This window comes from Anomaloglossus baeobatrachus, chromosome 1, assembly GCF_048569485.1.
Source record: "Anomaloglossus baeobatrachus isolate aAnoBae1 chromosome 1, aAnoBae1.hap1, whole genome shotgun sequence".
In the NCBI taxonomy this organism is placed as follows: Eukaryota; Metazoa; Chordata; class Amphibia; order Anura; family Aromobatidae; genus Anomaloglossus; species Anomaloglossus baeobatrachus.
In genome coordinates this window covers 748449416-748470458 of record NC_134353.1, presented here as the reverse complement: position 1 = coordinate 748470458, position 21043 = coordinate 748449416, and the positions used below count along the sequence as shown (strand labels likewise).

Genomic DNA, 21043 nt, shown 5'->3' with positions numbered 1-21043 from the left:
AGCTGGCTTAGTGGTAGAAAACAAAGAGTGGTTATTAATGGTGCATACTCAGATTGGGCCAGGGTTACTAGTGGGGTGCCACAGGGGTCTGTATTGGGCCCCCTACTATTTAATATATTTATTAATGATCTGGTGGATGGTTTACAGAGTAAAATATCAGTATTTGCAGATGATACAAAACTATGTAAGGTAGTTAACACAAAGGAGGACAGTTTGCAACTACAGATGGACTTGAGTAAATTGGAGAATTGGGCTGAAAAATGGCAAATGAGGTTTAACACAGATAAGTGTAAGGTTATGCACATGGGAAGGAGAAACAGATGCTACGATTACTTACTAAATGGGAAACTGCTGGGGAAATCAGACATGGAAAAAGACTTAGGCATCTTAGTGAATAAGAATCTAAATTGGAGTGCCCAGTGTCAGGCAGCAGCCACCAAAGCAAATAGGGTGATGGGATGCATTAGAAGAGGTCTGGGGGCACGAGATGAAAACATCATTCTCCCTCTGTACAAATCACTAGTCAGACCACACTTGGAGTATTGTGTGCAATTTTGGGCGCCGGTGCTGAAGAAAGACATTACTGAACTTGAAAGGGTTCAGAGGCGGGCTACTAAAATAATAAATGGAATGGGTGCATTACAATACACGGAAAGGTTATCAAAATTAGGTCTATTTACTCTAGAAAAGAGAAGACTTAGGGGAGACCTAATAAATATGTACAAATATATCAGAGGGCCATATAGAGATCTCTCCCATGATCTGTTTGTACCAAGGACTATGACAAGAACAAGGGGGCATTCTTTTCGATTGGAGGAAAGAAAATTCCTACATCAGCATAGAAGAGGGTTCTTCACGGTAAGAGCAGTGAGGCTCTGGAACTCTCTTCCTGGGGAAGTGGTGATGGCCAACTCACTGAATGAATTTAAGAGAGGAATGGATGCTTTTCTTGTTAGCAAAAGTATAGAAGGTTATAAATAGCATAATCTTACAGGTAGATAAAAGAGCGACCAAGATTATTAGAGGAATGGGTGGGCTGCAATACCAAGACAGGTTATTAAACTTGGGGTTAGTTAGTTAGGAAAAACAAAGGCTTAGGGGGATCTAATCACAATGTATAAATATATGAGGGGACAGTACAGAGACCTTTCCAAAGATCTCTTTACACCTAGGCCTGCGACTGGAACACGGGGGCATCCGCTACGTCTTGAGGAAAGAATGTTTAATCATAATCACAGATGAGGACTCTTTACTGTACGAGCAGTGAGACTATGGAGCTCTCTGCCGTATGATGTTGTATTGAGGGATTCACAAGTAAAATTTAAGCAGAGCCTGATCGCATTAATTGAAAAATATAATATTACCAGTTATGTATATTGGATTTTATGACAGGGTGTTGATCCAGGGAACTAGTCTGATTGCCGTATGTGGAGTCAGGAAGGAATTTTTTTCCCCATTGGAGCTTATTTGACACATTGGGGTTTTTTGCCTTCCTCTGGATCAACATGTTAGGCTACGGGTTGAACTAGATGGACTTAGAGTCTCCCTTCAACCTTAAAAACTATGAAACTATGGATTGAGCAATAGCAGTAATAAAAGTAATAAAAATTAATCAATCAAAAATGCTAATTGCGCCACAGTATAGAAAATGTTAATCCACCAGCTGCACATTCTCTCTGTTTCTTTTTACTTACATTGCTGCCCTTATGGTCAATGACATGAACTGTACAGTATTAGGAAGGTACCTGATTTCTCTGCTCCTGCTTCTGTTGAGCCAGAGAGTCTTCTCTTTCCTTTTCGATACGCAGCTGACTTGCTATTTGAAGCATCCGTTGATGATTCTGAACTGTCTCCACCTACAATAAATAATAAAGAGGTGCAAATGACTGTCACATTCTTAAGAAAATAAGTAGATGTATCATGTTTAACACAGGTCTCACTTAGCATTTCCTTTTCATGTCCATTACTCCCCGCAGCTGACAGAAAGTTATTGGATTCAAGTTCCTTAAAAGCTTTGGCCTTCGGCCCAAGGAGATCCCCTTTCTGACAGTTGCATTTGTATCTTCCCTACTAAACAGCAACATGCGGCTCCTAATCCGTGTTTGCATTCCCCTTGCCAACAGTTTTGACACTGAACTCTTACTCTTCAAATGTATTCTCACCCTTTTTTTAAGTCTCTCAACTCTCTTCATTAGCTGATCCTTTTCCTCTTCCATTGCACTGATGTCCTAAACATGACAGATAAATAATAATGTATAACATACACAGTTTTAGAAGTTGCACAATTCGAAAGTTCTATTCATAGGTTAGCTGGCTAAAGAGCTTAGAAGGGGCGTAAATATGGTCAGTGCAGGGGCTGCAGTCACACCCGGGTCATGGAGTCTAGGGAGCAGGCGAAACCTTATGAGATGACCAATACTATTAAAGGGGTTTTCCACTACCAGTTCAACCCCTTCTGATTCCACGTTTCCCCTAGGTAAAGTTAAAAGCCTATATTCACCTCCGTGGTTGGCGCGGTTCCAGCGGTGTCGGGGTTTATTTGACGTTGTACGTCACGCAAGTCCCATGTCCAATCAGCAATGGCTTCCTTCTCCCTGCATTTGGACAGAGGAGCAATCAACAGGAAGTGAATGGCAGGCGCCGCGCTCACTTTCTGTTGATTAACTCATTTGTCCAAAGGCGGGATACAGAAGCCGACGCTGATTGAACACTGGGCTCGTATGATATCACAACATCATGTGAGCCCCAGCACCGCTGGAACCGCGCCGGCCACGGAGGGGAGTATAGACTTCTTGAAGACTTGATAGACTTGAAATCTGGAGGGGTTGTCCTAATAGTGGAAAACTGCTTTCGGCTATGTGCGCACTAGAAAAGTGATTTTTCTCAAGAAAATTTCTTGAGAAACTTCTTGGAGTTGAAGATTACCGCACCTGCGGTAAAAAAACGCACCAAATCCGCGGGAAAAACGCATGCGTTTTTGCCGCGGTTTTGACGCAGGTTGGTCCCTGCGGTTTTTTTATGCTGTAACTACTGCAATAAATAATATAGATAATCGATAGACAGATAATGGATAGAGGGAAAGATGGATAGATAGATAATAGATAGATAGATGAGAAAGACCTATATAATGTCCCACCCCCCTGCATATTCTAACCTGGCACCCTTTAGTGACTTTCATGTGGCACTAAAGGGTGCCTAGCCTTGTATTTAGCCATAAAATAAATAATTAAAAAAAAAAAACCACGTGAGGTCCCCCCATCTTTTGTAGCCAGCTAGGGTAAAGCAGATGGCTGCAGCCTGCAGACCACAGCTGGCAGCTTCACCTTGGCTGGTAATCCAAAACAGAGGGCACCCCACGCTGTTATTTTACATTAAATAAATAATTTAAAACAAAAAACGTGGGGTCCCCCCCAAATTGGATCATCAGCCAAGGTAAAGCGGACAGCTGTGGTCTGATATTCTCAGACTAGTGAGGTCCACTGTTATTGGACACTCCCCAGTCTAAAAATAGCAGGCCGCAGCCGCCCCAGAAGTGGCGCATCTATTAGACGTGGCAATCCTGGCGCTTCGCCCCAACTCATCCCGTTGCCCTGGTGCGTTGGCAAACGAGGTAATATATGGGGTTGATGCCAGATGTGTAATGTCACCTGGCATCAAGCCCTGGGGTTCGTGATGTCACACGTCTATCAGATACCTGACATCACCAACTCAGTCAGTAAGAAATAAAAAATAGACAACAAAAAAAGTTTTATTTGAAAAAACACTCCGCACATTCCCTCTTTCACCAATTATTTTGAAAAGAACAATCAATTCCACGTCCGGCGTAATCCAATAAGGGGGGGTCCCACGGCGATCCATACCATAGTCACTGTCCCATTCAATGAAGAACAGAATGTTCCCCATTGGCTGGGAGAGCAATGCAGTGACCTGAGCTACCATCAATAGCCCAGGTCACTGCAGGGGATGACGAGCGCTGCTGTCAGGAGGATAGATGAGATCATTACCTGCTGTGATGATCTCCTGTAGTCCTGCCATCAGCGCTGTCACTATCTTCTCTGCCCGCCACGTTGTCAGCAGTATCGTGAGAGCCCGTGACGTCATCTCTAGTGACAGTCTCGGGCCGCTCGTGAGACGGGCATAGACAGCAGTGACTGCGGTGATGTCAGGAGGCAGGAGATCATCACAGCAGGTAATGATCTCATCTCGCCTCCTGACAGCAGCGCCCGTCATCCCCGCGGCTGCATGCACTGCTGTGTGTCAGTGTCTGCCTGCGCCGCAGCGTGACAAGCTGCTGACACTGGCGGGCAGCCGCGGGGCCGGAGCGGGACACAGACTGCACGGGCACCTGCCGGACGTCACACGGAACCGCTTCTGTGCGGCGTCCAGGGAGTGTGACGTGTGTGTTTACTCTGCTCCGCTTCCTCTTCTGTCATAATGACATCACTTCCTGCAAAACCGCAGGCAGCGATGTACATTACCGCAGGTAAATCGCGGCTATACCGGGGGGGTATACCGCACATCATTTGCTACCTGCGGTATACCCCCGGAATTTCGCAATTACATTACAGTGAATGGAGTGAAATTCCGGGGGTATTCTGCAGGTACCTGCGGAAAATAAAGGACATGCTCATTTTCTCAAGAAATTTTCTTGAGAAAAATCCGCACCGTGCGCACAGCTATTTTTTGTTCCCATAGGTTTTGTTGGGATATGTCTGCAGAAAGATTTCAAACCTTTCTCAAGAAATTTCCGCATCAAATCCGCGGGTAAAACCGCGGGTAAAACGGCCTAGTGTGCACATAGCCTTAAAGATTTGTGATTCCGTTGGAGATTCTGAGATTGGAGAATAAAATAATTAAAATCTGTGTCGAGAGCTGGTCCATTATAAACATCAACTACAGTGTCAAAGAAATAAGAAACAAAGCACTACAAAATAATAGAGGAACAATAAATCCAGAAATGCTGAAGATAAGAGGTAGAATTCTTCATGATAAGGCGCACGCCAGTACAGTGTATACAGTACACTGACAGCGCTGCAACTTCCGGGTCACATGACAGCATGTGACCGGCGCTTGCTGTGCTGCCAGTGTACTGTATACACTGTACTGGCGTGCGCCGCATCCGTCAAACCGGAGAAAAGCTGGATATGTGTATCCGGCCTTACAGCAGAAAATTCTGCTGCAAATCCTGATGTGTTGGCAGGAAAAACACTGAGTAAAATAAGTGCATTTTTACATGTGTTTTTGTTGCGTATTATTATCTACTCATTAGTATGGGTGAAATCTGCAGCAAAGACGTTGCAAGAATTGACATTCTTCAGATATGAATCTGCTGCCAATCTACAAGGAAAAAAAAAAAGCCACGTGTGAATGAGACTTCAGGAATCTTATTCACTTTGCTGCTACTACCGTAGGAAATCCTTCAGTTTTGTGACAAAACTCTGGGGGAGAAAAAAAATGCTGCAAAACACAGTGAGTACATATACCCTAAGGATGGAGAAATAAACTCTAAAGCTGGCATTACCCGTCTAATCTCTGCAGTAGAGAAGCCGGATGTTTTTAGCTGCTCACACTCCTTATGAAGAGTTTTAAAGTTCTCCATCAGATCTTCATACTGTAAAGACAAATATACACACCTTATAGCAGAAAACATGTACTCAGATAAAAAAAAAATAAGGCAGGTCATTTAAATGGTCACTATCATTTCAACTGCATTTACACATAGTTAACCAAATCATACAAAACTATATACCCTCAGGCTCAGTGTCCTGTCCTCTATTATATAAGACCCACAGATGGAAAAGTATAGAAGATCATACAGAGCCGCCTTAATAATAATTAACGTATGAGCCTGCAGCTGGTATTGCATTCAGCTGAATAGGGCTATGTTGCTGCTGAGCTCTTATACTAGACACAGCCGGTGGCACTTTTCAGGCAATCTATTGTGGTCAGTATCTGTAAGCCAAAACCACAAGTGGAACCTACGTGGAGAAATACTCTAATGAAAACCTGGATTCTTCTTCTTCCACTGTGACACTCCTCATTTTAGCTTACAAATACTGATGCAAAATACTGATGTGGAAAAGTGTCCTATGCCTGAGAATGGTAATGCGCATTCGGTTTGGTACTGGTCTGGCAGCTGGGACTCCCACCAATCACATATGGGGACATATCATCAAAGTGTATCACCATAAAATGCTTTTAAATTAAAGGGAATCTGTTACCAGGTTTTTGCTACCTCAACTGAAAGCAGCATAATGTGGGAAAAGAGACCCTGAATCCAATAATATATCATGAAGTTTCCTGGGTGCAGCAGTTGTGACACAATCAGAGTTCTTGGATGTACCATGTAGCAGAGCTCAGACAGCTAACGCTGCCCAAACTACAGCTCTCTGTATACATTGTCTATTGACAGTAAGCTGCTTATCAGAGTAGGGGCCACGATCTCACAACTAAAATGTATGTTTAGAATCAGCGTGATAGCGCCAGTACAGCACTGGCTTTACTGTGTATATGAAAATCCTGGCGGTTGGTCCTCTTTAACTGTAAGTAAACAACAGCACACATTTTAATAAATGACAACTCGCTGAAATCTGTGTTTCAGCTCGACCTCCTGCTGTCTTCAGATTACATTGCAAAAACCTGCTTACAGATTTTCTTTAAAAGGGAACCTGTCACCACTTTTTTGGTGTATAAGCTGCGGCCACCACCACCGGGCTCTTATATAGAGCATTCTAACATGCTGTATATAAGAGCACAGGCCGCTGTGACAACATAAAAAAAACACTTTATAATACTTACCTAACGGTTGCTCTGCGGTGGATGAGGGCCTAATGGGCGTCTCCGTTCTCCGGTGCCAGCGCCTCCTCTTTTGGCCATCTTCGTCCTCTTTCTGAAGCCTGGGTGCATGACGCGGCTATGTCATACACACTCGCCGGTCCTGCGCAGGCGCACTACAATACTTTGATCTGCCCTACTCAGGGCAGATCAAAGTGCGCCTGCTCAGGACCTGAATGCCGGCGAGTGTGTATGATGTCCGACCCGTCATGCACCGCGGCTAGAGAAGGAGGACGAAGATGGCCGAAAGAGGCCGATCCGGCCCCGGAGACGCCCATTAGGCCCTCTTCCGCCGCAGAGCGACCGTTAGGTAAGTATTATAAAGTTTTTTATGTTGTCACAGCGGCCTGGGATCTTATATACAGCATGTTAGAATGCTGTATATAAGAGCCCGGTGGTGGTGCCCGCAGCTTATACACCAAAAAAAGTGGTGACAGGTTCCCTTTAACTGCTATTATATAGGTTTCCTAAAAAGCCTGAATGTAGAATGTAGAATGTGTGCATGTCTAATAACTCGTAAGTTTATGTTCACATGCGGGTATTTTTCTGCAGTGAAAACGATGTGGTCAAACAACCGTTTTGTAGCATTGTCTCAATGTTTTCGTCGCATTTGCTACAGTGATTTTTGGGTGCCGATTACCTGTTTGCATTCTCTACAATACATGTTTAATAAAGTTTAAAAAGCTTGAAAAGTGCCGTGGAGTTTTTTTTTACTTTTTTATTGCTTTCAATGGGTACAAGAAAACGCTGGGAAAAAAACAGTAAAAGAATTGACTTGCTTCAGATTTCAAAAAGGTGCAGTTCTTAAATTCAGTAATGAAAAAACTTTGGCTGATATTGGAAAAAAAGCGCAGCTTTTAATTTGCATAAAAAGGCTACAAAAACGCTACATGTGAACACAGCCTAAGGCAATTAATGCCTGCCGCACTTGAAAAGAAATGACGTGAATAAATATATTCCCTTCACCGCACAACTGAAAGTGGTATTACCATGTACTGCCAATACAAAGCACTGTAAATACAACGATTTAATAGAATCCCATTTCCAGAAGATAAAACCACCATCTCTTCTTATAAATCTGGAACATAATTTTGTCTGATATAAATATGATTTCTGAGGAGGTTCGTGGCATTTAACTACATCTTGTACCAGGCAATTGTGCTTGAGATTGCCATGTAAACAGCACGCCGGGCAGTGTTCCAGGGATCTTGATAACATTCTGCAGCTGATAAAAATGAGAAAAACGCTCCAAAATTCATTTCCTGGTAAATGTAAGTCATCAGGAGAAAGGTTGCTGAGCCGGTTATTAATGTGTGTAATTGCCAAAGCACAGAACAGGGAAACGCACATTAACACTGTTGTCGGGGATCGGGACTAATTCGTTATGAATTATAAATGGATGATGTCACGTTAGCCGGTACCATTCTTCCATATTGATCCACTTAATTTCTCTGCATATATTTGGCAATATTTCTGCAGTTGGAAGCCCACAATAAATCGACTGAATAATGCTAATTATGGTAAAGTGCATATCTAAAATCTGTGCTGTAACCTAGAAGTGCGCAGGAAAACATTCTGCTCTGTACAGCCTGTTATCTGAAAGTGCATGCCTGCTAGAGGACCCTTGTGGGGCGAGTGGGCGTAGGGAGGTGGGTGGGATACAATCCCTCTCCATCGCAGCCTGTACTTTCTGGCCACTGTACAACAAGCGCCTGTTGCTCTTAAAGACCAGGTATACTGAAACTTTTTCTTTATATGACCCCTGAGCTCCAGCTAAGTCCTCAATGCTTTTATAACCATTTCATTTACCCTTTCCTATACTGTTTAACCCTGTGCATACCTAAAGGGAATTGGTCACCAGATTTTTCCCTTATGAGCTGCGGCCACCACCATTGAGCTCTTATATACAGCATTCTAGAATAATGTATATAAGAGCCCAGACCGCTCTGTATGACATAAAAAACACCTTTATTATATTCACCTAGGGGGCGGTCCGGTCCGATGGGTGTTACTGCTCTATGGTCCGGCGCCTCCTCCATCTTGTGCAACCGCTGTCCTCCTGCCCAGGCTAGTGTGCATTATACGTCCTGCATCATTCACAAAGAGGCCGCCATTGCGCTCCAGCACATATGTAACTTTGATCTGCCCTGCTGAGGACAAAGCAAAGTACGGTAATGCACAGGTGAAAGGAAAGGTCAAAGACCACCCGCACATGCGCACTACAGTACTTTGCTCTGCCCACAGCAGGGCAGGTCATAGTGCGCATGCGCAGGAGTGCAATGTCGGCCTCTGTGTGAATGACGCAGGACGCGTCATGCACATAGGGCAGGGCAGGAAGATGGAGATCACACAATATGGAGGAGGCGCCGGACCCAAAAGCGGCGACACCCAACAGACCGGACTGCCCCCTGGGTGAGTATTATAATGGTGTTTTTTAAGTTCTACAGAGCAGCCTGGGCTCTTATATATAGTATTCAGGAACGCTGTATATAACAGCTCAATGGTGTTGGCCACAGTTCATAAGGGGAAAAACCTGGTGACAGGTTCCCTTTAGGCCATGTGCGCACGTCTGCGTATTGCATGTATTTACGCTGCGACTAGCACTGCAGCGTAAACGCATGCGTTCTGCGTCCCCAGCAAAGTCTATGTAACTTGTGTAAATTCCATGCGCACGTAGCATTTTAGAACGCAGCGATTTGCAAGCTGAAATTTGTGGCCAAATCGCAGCGTTCTAAAAAGCAACATGTCACTTCTTTTGTGCATTATGGATACTTTTCCCACTCCGTCTATAGAAGAGCAAGCATCCAGAACGCATGAATTCTGCATCCATTCCGCAACCAAATTAATTCCAAAACGCAGCTTTTCGCCTGCGTTTTGAAACGCACATGCAGTGACAAAACGCTGCAGAATATTTTTCACGGCAGAACATAACGTGCGCACATAGCCTTAAACAACAATAAAAGCTGACTAAACTGTTCAAGGAAAATAGGTATAACGATTTTTATCTGGTAAAGTGAGAATAAAATTATAAATGTAAATACGAGGGACTCCTGATAAGTCTTTGGCTTTGTGATATTTTTTTGTTTCCATGGTAACGAATATTACATCACATGAAAGACTTATGTATCTAATATATGTTTTCAAAATATTGGTGTTTGTTGCTTATGGCAACAGTGTTCTATGCACGCGGGAAAACATAATGGCGGCGTCTAATGCGATATCCACAGCAACTGAGAGCAGAGGAGTGATAAAATTCTTGTTTCTGCAAGGAAAGTCCGAGAAGGATATTTATGGTGATACAGTTAGGTCCAGAAATATTTGGACAGTGACACAAGTTTTGTTATTTTAGCTGTTTACAAAAACATGTTCAGAAATACAATTATATATATAATATGGGCTGAAAATGCACACTCCCAGCTGCAATATGAGAGTTTTCACATCCAAATCGGAGAAAGGGTTTAGGAATCATAGCTCTGTAATGCATAGCCTCCTCTTTTTCAAGGGACCAAAAGTAATTGGACAAGGGACTCTAAGGGCTGCAATTAACTCTGAAGGCGTCTCCCTCGTTAACCTGTAATCAATGAAGTAGTTAAAAGGTCTGGGGTTGATTACAGGTGTGTGGTTTTGCATTTGGAAGCTGTTGCTGTGACCAGACAACATGCGGTCTAAGGAACTCTCAATTGAGGTGAAGCAGAACATCCTGAGGCTGAAAAAAAAGAAAAAATCCATCAGAGAGATAGCAGACATGCTTGGAGTAGCAAAATCAACAGTCGGGTACATTCTGAGAAAAAAGGAATTGACTGGTGAGCTTGGGAACTCAAAAAGGCCTGGGCGTCCACGGATGACAACAGTGGTGGATGATCGCCGCATACTTTCTTTGGTGAAGAAGAACCCGTTCACAACATCAACTGAAGTCCAGAACACTCTCAGTGAAGTAGGTGTATCTGTCTCTAAGTCAACAGTAAAGAGAAGACTCCATGAAAGTAAATACAAAGGGTTCACATCTAGATGCAAACCATTCATCAATTCCAAAAATAGACAGGCCAGAGTTAAATTTGCTGAAAAACACCTCATGAAGCCAGCTCAGTTCTGGAAAAGTATTCTAGGACAGATGAGACAAAGATCAACCTGTACCAGAATGATGGGAAGAAAAAAGTTTGGAGAAGAAAGGGAACGGCACATGATCCAAGGCACACCACATCCTCTGTAAAACATGGTGGAGGCAACGTGATGGCATGGGCATGCATGGCTTTTAATGGCACTGGGTCACTTATGTTTATTGATGACATAACAGCAGACAAGAGTAGCCGGATGAATTCTGAAGTGTACCGGGATATACTTTCAGCCCAGATTCAGCCAAATGCCGTAAAGTTGATCGGACGGCGCTTCATAGTACAGATGGACAATGACCCCAAGCATACAGCCAAAGCTACCCAGGAGTTCATGAGTGCAAAAAAGTGGAACCTTCTGCAATGGCCAAGTCAATCACCAGATCTTAACCCAATTGAGCATGCATTTCACTTGCTCAAATCCAGACTTAAGACGGAAAGACCCACAAACAAGCAAGACCTGAAGGCTGCGGCTGTAAAGGCCTGGCAAAGCATTAAGAAGGAGGAAACCCAGCGTTTGGTGACGTCCATGTGTTCCAGACTTAAGGCAGTGATTGCCTCCAAAGGATTCGCAACAAAATATTGAAAATAAAAATATTTTGTTTGGGTTTGGTTTATTTGTCCAATTACTTTTGACCTCCTAAAATGTGGAGTGTTTGTAAAGAAATGTGTACAATTCCTACAATTTCTATCAGATATTTTTGTTCAAACCTTCAAATTAAACGTTACAATCTGCACTTGAATTCTGTTGTAGAGATTTCATTTCAAATCCAATGTGGTGGCATGCAGAGCCCAACTGGCGAAAATTGTGTCACTGTCCAAATATTTCTGGACCTAACTGTATGTCACAGACATTGGGGGATCAATGCGCTTTATATTCCACAGTTAAGAACTGGGTTGCCAAATTTAAAAAACGGGCCACTTCAGCACCAATGATGAGGAACGTCCTGGATGACAGAGTGATTGTTGTTCGGGAGATAGTCGGTGCTGTGCATAACCTCATACTGGAGAATCGACGAATTTCAGATAAAGCAAAAGCAGATATCATGGGTATTTCCCGTGAACGTGTTTGTGTCATTATCCATGAACATTTGGACATGAGGAAGCTATCTGCAAAGTGTGTCCCCAAATATTGGACAACACATCAGAAAAGCATGCGAGTGAAAACTTCCCGGTCCATTTGTCAGCATTTCCGGACTGAAAAGAACTTTCTGGATCGACTGGTCACTATGGATAAGACCTAGATTTATTTGTATGACCCTGAAAATAAGGAGCAGTCAAAGAGTGGAGGCACAGTGGTTCTCCTCGTCCAAAGAAGTTCAGGGTGCAAAAATCAGCCACTAAGGTGATAGCGTCTGTGTTCTGGGATAAGGAGGGTGTGCTGCTAGTGGACTACCTTCAAAAGGGTTCCACCATCAATGCAAGGTATTACATTGAACTTTTGGACCAATTGAAGGCAGCTCTGAAGGCCAAAAGGTGTGGCAAACTGTCCAAAGGAATCTTCTTCCTGCAAGACAATGCCTCCGCTCACACTGCACAAGCGACCACAACAAAACTAGCAGAGCTGGGCTTCCAGCTGGTTGACCACCCACCTTATTCACCAGATCTAGCTCCCTTTGACTATCATCTGTTTCCAAACCTGAAGAAACAATTGAAGGGTACCAAATTTCCCACCATTCCCGATAGCCAAGCTGCAGAAATGGAAAGCGCAATAGGGTCTTAACCGATAAAAACACTTAAGCAATAAAAGAAGTAAACTCACCTATAGAGATTGTGCCAGTCACAACCCCTATAACAGCCCAAAAGGTGCTCAGCTGCAGCGCCCCGATGTAGATAATTCAGTGTATAGGAGAGAAAAGGGATCTTTGACGCGCTTACACCACAATGCTCGTATAGATTACATTTATGTCTTTTTTATTCCATGCAGGTACAGGTCAACGCGTTTCAAGGGACTGAGACTCAGCCCTCTTCATCAGGACAGCAGAAGAAAAGAACATAAAAATACAGATCCAGGCTCTAAAGCGCTGGTATAAATACTCATCATCAATGACGTCATAGAACAACTCAACTTTAAAAAAGTTGGCGGGATCATCAATAGTTAAATGTAATGGTACATGAAAAATTAACATAAATAAATAATATGTTTATTTTTCATGTACCGTTACAAGCATTGTGGTGTGAGCGCGGCAAACATCCCTTTTCTCTCCTATACACTGAAACACCATTCCTGATGCCATGGCTGCTACGGATGCCTGGTTTGAGGCACAACCGAAATCCTTCTTTTTGCTAGGCTTACAGAACTTGGAATACCAATGTAAAAAGTGTGATGACATCAGTGGAGAGTATATGTAATAAATGTAAAGTTCCATCATCCTATCTCGTTTCTTTCTGGGAGAAGCCAGACCTATTAGTAGCCCCTTGTAGCACCTATGAGGTTGTGCACAGCATTGACGATCTCCGGAACAACAACCACTCTCGGTCGTCCAGGACGTTCCTCATCAGTGGCACATTTTAAATTTGGCAACCCAGTTACTTAATTGTGGAATATGAAGGGCATTGATCCTCCAATGTCTGCGACATATCACCATGAATATCCTTCGTGGACTTTTCTTGCAGAAATTTTCTTTTTATCACTCTTCTGCTCTTAGATGCTGTGAATAGTGCATTAGACTCCGCCATTTTGTTTTCCCCGCATGCGTAGAACACTGTTGCCATAAGCAACAAACACAAAATTTTGAAAACATATTAGACACATAAGGCATTCATATGATGTAACATTCGTTACCATAAAAACAAAAAAATATCACAAAGCCAGACTTATCAGCAGCCCTTCGTATTGACATGAATTTCTCACCAGATGTCGGTAGCAACCCATCCAATCCATACAGTCACAGACATCAAACCATAGCTGTTCCTAAATTTAGTGATGTGTACTAATGAAAAATGACATAAAAATAAAATAAAGATAAAAATATCAGCTGACTCAACTGATGGCATATATAAGAAGGTGTTTCATTTCTAAGGTGCCACAGAAGAAAAGTCATGATGGGTAAAACCAGTGAGCTGTCTCAAGACCTTAGTAACCTAATTGTTGTAAACCTTACTGAAGGCATTGGCTATATAAGAAATTTCTAAACTACTGAAGGTTCCAATGAGCACTGTTGGGGCCATAATCCGAAAGTGAAAATATCATTTCACCATTTCATGACCAGGTGGAGAGGATTTCAGACAGAGGAGTGAAAAGAATTATCAGAACAGTTGTCCAAGAGTTAAGAACCATCTGTGCAAACCTACAGAAAGATCTGGAATCAGCAGGTACAATTGTTTAAAAAAAAAAACCCAATAAGTAATGTACTCAGTAATGCTTATATGTGGAAGTATGTTTAAAGTTTGCTCATTCATACACTACAATAGATTGTACTACTCATAGATTGACTTGCTGTGCAGATTTAAAATGAGAATTACAGCAGACAAAGCGTTAAATGCTTATAATAAATCCTTTATTGTGCTACAATTTACAAAGTTCAAAGTACATTCAATAAAAATCAAATACAAAAAGCAGACCAAGGAAAGATGGCAGTGTAGAAAAAGTGGGATTCTGAAGCGGGCACAGCAATAAGGATTTTAGTTAACACAAGTACCAGTGCGTTGGAAACTAGCCAATATTAAAGGGAACCTGCCACCACGAGTGAGCCCTTTTATACAGCATTCCAAAATGCTGCATATAAGAGCCCAGGATGCTACAGAGAATGTAAAAATCACCTGTATAATATTACCCTAGAGGGCGGTGCAGTCCAATAGGTGTCACTGCTCTCGGTCCGGTGCCTCCTCCATCTTGTGCAGTCGCCGTCCTCCTTACCAGCCGTGTGCATGACACATCCTGCGTCATCCACAGGCAGTCATTGCGGTCCTGCACATGCGCATTTTGATCGGCCCTGCTGAGGTCAGAGCAAAGTACTGTAATGCACAGGCACGAGGAAAGGTCAAAGACCACCCGGGCAGATAAAAGTGTGCATGCACAGACGTGCAATGGAGGCCTCTGTGTGAAGGTGGCAGCAACTCATAAAGGGGAAAAGCCTGTTGACAGGTTACCTTTAATAGGAGATTGCATTAACCACAAAGTTGTATTTACAGCTTCAACATAAATTATCCAAATTAGTGGGTAAAAATCTAAAATGATTTTTTTGCCAATATTATAGATGTGCCCGCAGGAAGCACATGAAAACCCCCCCACAAGCGGGGGATCCCTAATACATGTTTTGTAGTTATTGTGTGGACCGCTTCATCAGGGGGAAGAATAAATGTGCAGCATTTCACTTTGTTCTGTGGAAAGATTCTTGCATATACAGTATTTCCCATTGAGTTCAGTGGCAAAAATCTCAATTCAATATCCACAACAGACTTCAATTGTTGTGGATTTTGCAGCACGTTTATAAAGAAATGAACCTCTAATTATCTTTTCTATTGCTTCCTTGGATCCCCTGCCTGTTTCCCTATAGATCTGTGCACAATCCAGCTGCAAGGATGTCCAGTGTGACCCTTTAATCAAACTCTGGTTGCAGCGTTCAAGACAGGATGTTATCATAGATACTTAGGGGTACTTTGCACACTACGACATCGCAGGTGCAATGTCGGTGGGGTCAAATCGAAAGGGACACACATCCGGCGTCGCTGTCGATATCGTAGTGTGCAAATCCTTTTACATACGATTAACGAGCGCAAAAGCGTCGTTATCGTATGATCGGTGTAGGGTCCGACATTTCCATAATTTAGCAGCAGCGACGGTACGATGTTGTTCCTCGTTCCTGCGGCAGCACACATCGCTGTGTATGAAGCCGCAGGAGCGAGGAACATCATCTTACCTGCGTCCCGGCTGCAATGCGGAAGGAAAGAGGTGGGCGGGATCTTTACATCCCGTTAATCTCCGCCCCTCCGATTCTATTGGCCGCCTGCCGTGTGACGTCGCTGTGACGCCGCACGACCCGCCCCCTTAGGAAGGAGGCGGTTCTCCGGTCAGAGCGACGTCGCAGGGCAGGTGAGTGCATGCGAAGCTGCCGTAGCAATAATATTTGCTACGGCAACAATCACAAAATATCGCTGCTGCGACGGGGGAGGGTACTATCGCACTCGGCATCGCAAGCATCGGCTTGTGATGTCGTAGTGTGCAAAGTACCCCCTTAGAGTTTTCATAATTGTATATTTTTTCCTGCTAAGTTGGCAAGAATTTTACTATGTGTAAACATTCCCTAAGACCTCTTTCACACGTCCATGTCTCCGGTACGTGTTTGGTCCATTTCCTCACGTACCGGAGACACGGGCACACATAGACTCATTAAAATCGATGGGTCTGCGCTCACGTGCGTGTTCTGCCATGGACCGTGTGTCCATGTGGAGCATACGTGTGCCCGTTTGCTCCACACGTACACATGTCCTGTTTTCTCTGGCATCACGGGTGCCACACGGAATGCAAACGGACCACACGGAGGTGTTCCGTGTGACACACACCGAAGAAAACACACGTGTCTGTGAAAAAAATAACAAAACTTTACTCACCTTCTCCAGCCCTGCTGTCTCTGCCGCTGCTGTCACTTGCTTCCGACCGCCGCTCATTATGCTCATTCCATATTCACTCCACTGCAGGCCGGAAGCAGCAGCAGCGGGGGGTTCGGCATTATCGGAGACCGAAGATGAGCACCACGGACAGCGATGCCAGGGACAGGTGAGCAGAAAGTTCCTGTTCTCCGTGTGTTATCACGGATAACACACGAAGAACACACATGTGCAACAAACACGGCTCACGGAGGGCAATACGCACCTTTGACATGTCCGTCAAAAACGTGCGTGATTTTCACGGACGTGTGAAAGAGGCCTAAAACATTGTTGATGGAAATGACTATTCTGCTTTGATTTGTTTTATAAGGCATCCTAATGTAACGTATTGACCTATCATGGATTTATCAGACACAGGAGAATGGCTGCACAACAGGGCAACAGGAACCTGAGAGAAGTGAACCATGACATCAGTGTTAACAGCTTAAGTAGTAGATTTATTATAAGATTTCTTATGGATTTATCTAGAGATTTCATGCAAGGACAAGTGACTAGGGATGGGTGAATACTAAAATATTCGGGTTCGGATCATTCAAGCCAAATAATTTCTATTATTCATGTATTCATACCAAATAACAAACCTATTGCAAGTCAATGGGAAACGCAAATAATTTTCTGGAGGACCTTAGAACTAGGTCTGGGAGGGATGTAAAACTAGAGAAGTAGATGGAAAAGTGCAAAAACTGAATGGGAACAGCATAAAGGATAAGGGGTTAATGAGAGCTGTGATTTGTTTAAAAAAAAAAAATCACAGTTGTTAGCAAACCTGAGGTTAGTAACACATTAAGCCATCATGAATTAAAATCCTGAAGGGCATGCAAGGTCTCCCTGCTCATGCCAGCAGATGCCCAGGCCCGTTTCATGTTTGCCAATGACCATCTGGATGATCCAGAGAAGGCATGAGAGAAGGTCGCCGTGTTTGGAGGAAGAAGAAGGATGAGTACAACCCCAAGAACACCGTCGCAGCAGTGAAGCATGAGGGAGAAAACATCATACTTTGGGGGTGCTTTTCTATAAAAGAGATAGGACAACTGAACCGTATTGAAGGGAGGATGGATGGGGTCATGTATGGCGATATTTTAGATAACAATTGCCTTCTCTCAATAAGAGCATTGAAGATGGGTCGTGGCTGGGTCTTCCAGCATGACAATGACCAGGGCAACTAAGGAGTGGCTCTGTAACAAGCATTTCAAGGTCCTGGAGTGGCCTAACCAGTCTCCAGACATGAACCAAATAGAAAATCTTTGGAGGGAGCGGAAATTCAATGTTGCCCAGCGACAGCCCCGAAAACTGAAAGATCTGGAGAAGATTTGTATGGAAACTTAAGGGGGCTTTACACGCTACGATATCGTTAATTTTTTATCGTCGGGGTCACGTTGTTAGTGACGCACATCCGGCGTCATTAACGATATCGCAGCGTGTGACACGTACCAGCAACTTTAAGCGACCTCAAAAATGGTGAAAATCGTTCCCCATGGAGAGGTCGTCCCAAACTCAAAAATCGGTAAGGGTTGTATTTCGTTGTGGTTCGTCGCTCCTGCGGCAGCACACATTGCTGTGTGTGACACCGCAGGAGCGAGGACGTCTCCTTACTTGCCGCCGGCCACAATGCAGAAGGAAGAGGTGGGCGGGATGTTTACATCACGCTCAGCTCCGCCCCTCCGCTTTGATTGGCCGGCCGCTTAGTGACGTCGCAGTGATGCCGAACGTCCCTCCCCCTTGAAGGAGGGATTGTTCGGCAGTCACAGCGGCGCCGCCGACCAGGTAAGTGCGTGTGACGCTGCCGTAGCAATAATGTTCGCTACGGCAGCGATCACACACACAATCGCAGGAACGACAGGGGCGGGTGCTTTTGCGTACGATATCGCTAGCAATTGCTAACAATATCGTAGCGTGTAAAGCCACCTTTAGGGTATGTGCGCACGTTGCTTTTTACCTGCTTTTTAGCTGCTTTTTCTCCTGCGCTGTTTAATGCCAAAATGGATGTGTTCTTCTATTCAAGCAAAGTCTATGGGAATTTGGGTTTCTTGTTCACACTATGTATGTCAAAAACTCAGCTTTGCAGTGCAAAACCCAAATGGCAAAAACAATTGACATGTTGCTTCTTTGAAAAGCTGAGTTTTTGACCAAAGTTCTGCCACAAAAAGGCAGCATTTTGAACAACATAGTGTGAACAAGAAACCCAAATTCCCATAGACTTTGCTTGAATAGAAGAACACATCCATTTTGGCATTAAACAGCGCAGAAGAAAAAGCAGCAAAAAAGCAGGTAAAAAGCAGGTAAAAAGCAACGTGCGCACATACCCTCAGTCAAGAAATACAGGAAACTTCGGACCTCTGTAATTGCAAACAAAGGTTTCTGTACCAAATATTAAGTTCTGTTTTTCTATTGTATGAAATACTTAATTCATAAAATAAAATGCAAATTAATTATTAAAAAAAAAAATATACAATGTAATTTTCTGGATTTTTTTTATTTTGTCTGTCACAGTTGAACAAGACCTCTCCATTCATTAGAAGATTGGAAAACTTGGAATATCGGCAGTGTGTCAAATACTTATTTTCCCCACTTATTTAGGTGTAAGAGAATATGACACAAGAGCGGTTTTCAATCAGATATTCTGTTGCAATGTATTTACTAGAACAGTCCTTTTGTGGTGATCTATTACTGATTAATTATCTTGGTGGTCAGTAAGTAGCATCTTTGGAATGCCCGGTGCCCCTCTGGTCTCTCTGTCCTGGCCAGAAGGGTATGTGACTTTTTCAATCGAAGACTGACCATATCATTCTTGGTTGTAGCAGTCACATGTTTGGCTATGACAGGATGTACAAAGACTAGGGAATATTTTCCACACTGTATGTATATACACTGTGTGCAGAATTATTAGGCAAATGAGTATTTTGATCACATGATAATTTTTATACATGTTGTCCTACTCCAAGCTGTATAAGCTTGAGAGCCAACTACCTATTAAGTAAATCAGGTGATGTGCATCTCTGTAATGAGGAGGGGTGTGGTGTAATGACATCAACACCCTATATAAGGTGTGCTTAATTATTAGGTGACTTCCTTTCCTTTGGCAAAATGGGTCATAAGAGAGATTTGATAGGCTCTGAAAAGTCCAAAATTGTGAGATGTCTTGCAGAGGGATGCAGCAGTCTTGAAATTGCTAAATGCTTGAAGCGTGATGACCAAACAATCAAGCGTTTCATGGCAAATAGCCAACAGGGTCGCAAGAAGCGTGTTGGGCAAAAAAGGCGCAAAATATGCTATTTGCCACCAGTTTGGCCATATTTCAGAGCTGCAACGTTACTGGAATATCAAAAAGCACAAGGTGTGCCATACTCAGGGACATGGCCAAGGTAAGGAAGGCTGAAAAACATTCACCTTTGAACAAGAAACATAAGATAAAACGTCAAGACTGGGCCAAGAAATATCTTAAGACTGATTTTTCAAAGGTTTTATGGACTGATGAAATGAGAGTGACTCTTGATGAGCCAGATGGATGGGCCAGAGGCTGGATCAGTAAAGGGCAGAGAGCTCCACTCCGACTCAGACACCAGCAAGGTGGAGGTGGGGTACTGGTATGGGCTGGTATCATCAAAGATGAACTTGTGGGACCTTTTCGGGTTGAGGATGTAGTGAAGCTCAACTCCCTCCCAGACCTACTGCCAGCTTCTTGAAGACAACTTCTTCAAGCAGTGGTACAGGAAGTCGGTATCATTCAAGAAAAACATGATTTTCATGCAGGACAATGCTCCATCACATGCATCCAATTACTCCACAGCGTGGCTGGCCAGTAAAGGTCTAAAAGATGAAAAAATAATGACATGGCCCCCTTGTTCACCTGATCTGAACCCCATAGAGAACATGTGGTCCCTCATAAAATGTAAGATCTGAGGGAGGGAAAACAATACACCTCTCGGAACAGTGGCTAAGAGGCTGAGGTGGCTGCTGCACGCAATGCTGATCGTAAACAGATCAAGCAAGTGACAGAATCTATGGATGGTAGGCTGTTCAGTGTCATCATAAAGAAAGATGGCTATATTGGTCACTAATTTTTGGGGGGTTTTGTTTTTGCATGTCAGAAATGTTTATATTTCTAAATTTTGTGCCGTTATATTGGTTTACCTGGTGAAAATAAACAAGTGAGATGGGAATATATTTGGTTTTTATTAAGTTGCCTAATAATTCTGCACAGGAATAGTTACCTGCACAAACACATATCCTCCTAAGATAGCCAAATCTAAAAAAAACCTACTTCAACTTCCAAAAATATTAAGCTTTGAGTCTTTTTAGTTGAGTGACAACATAGTTGTTGATCAATAATAAAAAAAAAAAAAATCCTCTAAAATACAACTTGCCTAATAATTTTGCGCACAGTGTATGACCTCTATGTCTCTCACTACATCCAATCTTTCCATAATATAAAATTATTTGCTGTTTGGTTAAATATTTCCTTTGCCGTGTTGTTTTGTTCAGTCCTTGTA

General features: G+C 43.2%; 1 protein-coding gene across 2 annotated transcripts in view; it reads right to left on the bottom strand.

Annotated features, from left to right (window-relative positions):
- The window catches only part of IFT81 (intraflagellar transport 81), a 264881-nt gene that overhangs the window by 189717 nt on the left and 54121 nt on the right, over positions 1 to 21043 (bottom strand). For both annotated transcript variants that reach the window (XM_075341832.1, XM_075341833.1), the window contains exons 5-7: positions 5522 to 5611; positions 2163 to 2228; positions 1746 to 1856 (exon numbers count right to left, since the gene is read on the bottom strand). In XM_075341832.1, coding sequence (XP_075197947.1) covers positions 1746 to 1856; positions 2163 to 2228; positions 5522 to 5611 — 267 coding nt within the window. The remainder of the gene's footprint in view (positions 1 to 1745; positions 1857 to 2162; positions 2229 to 5521; positions 5612 to 21043) is intronic.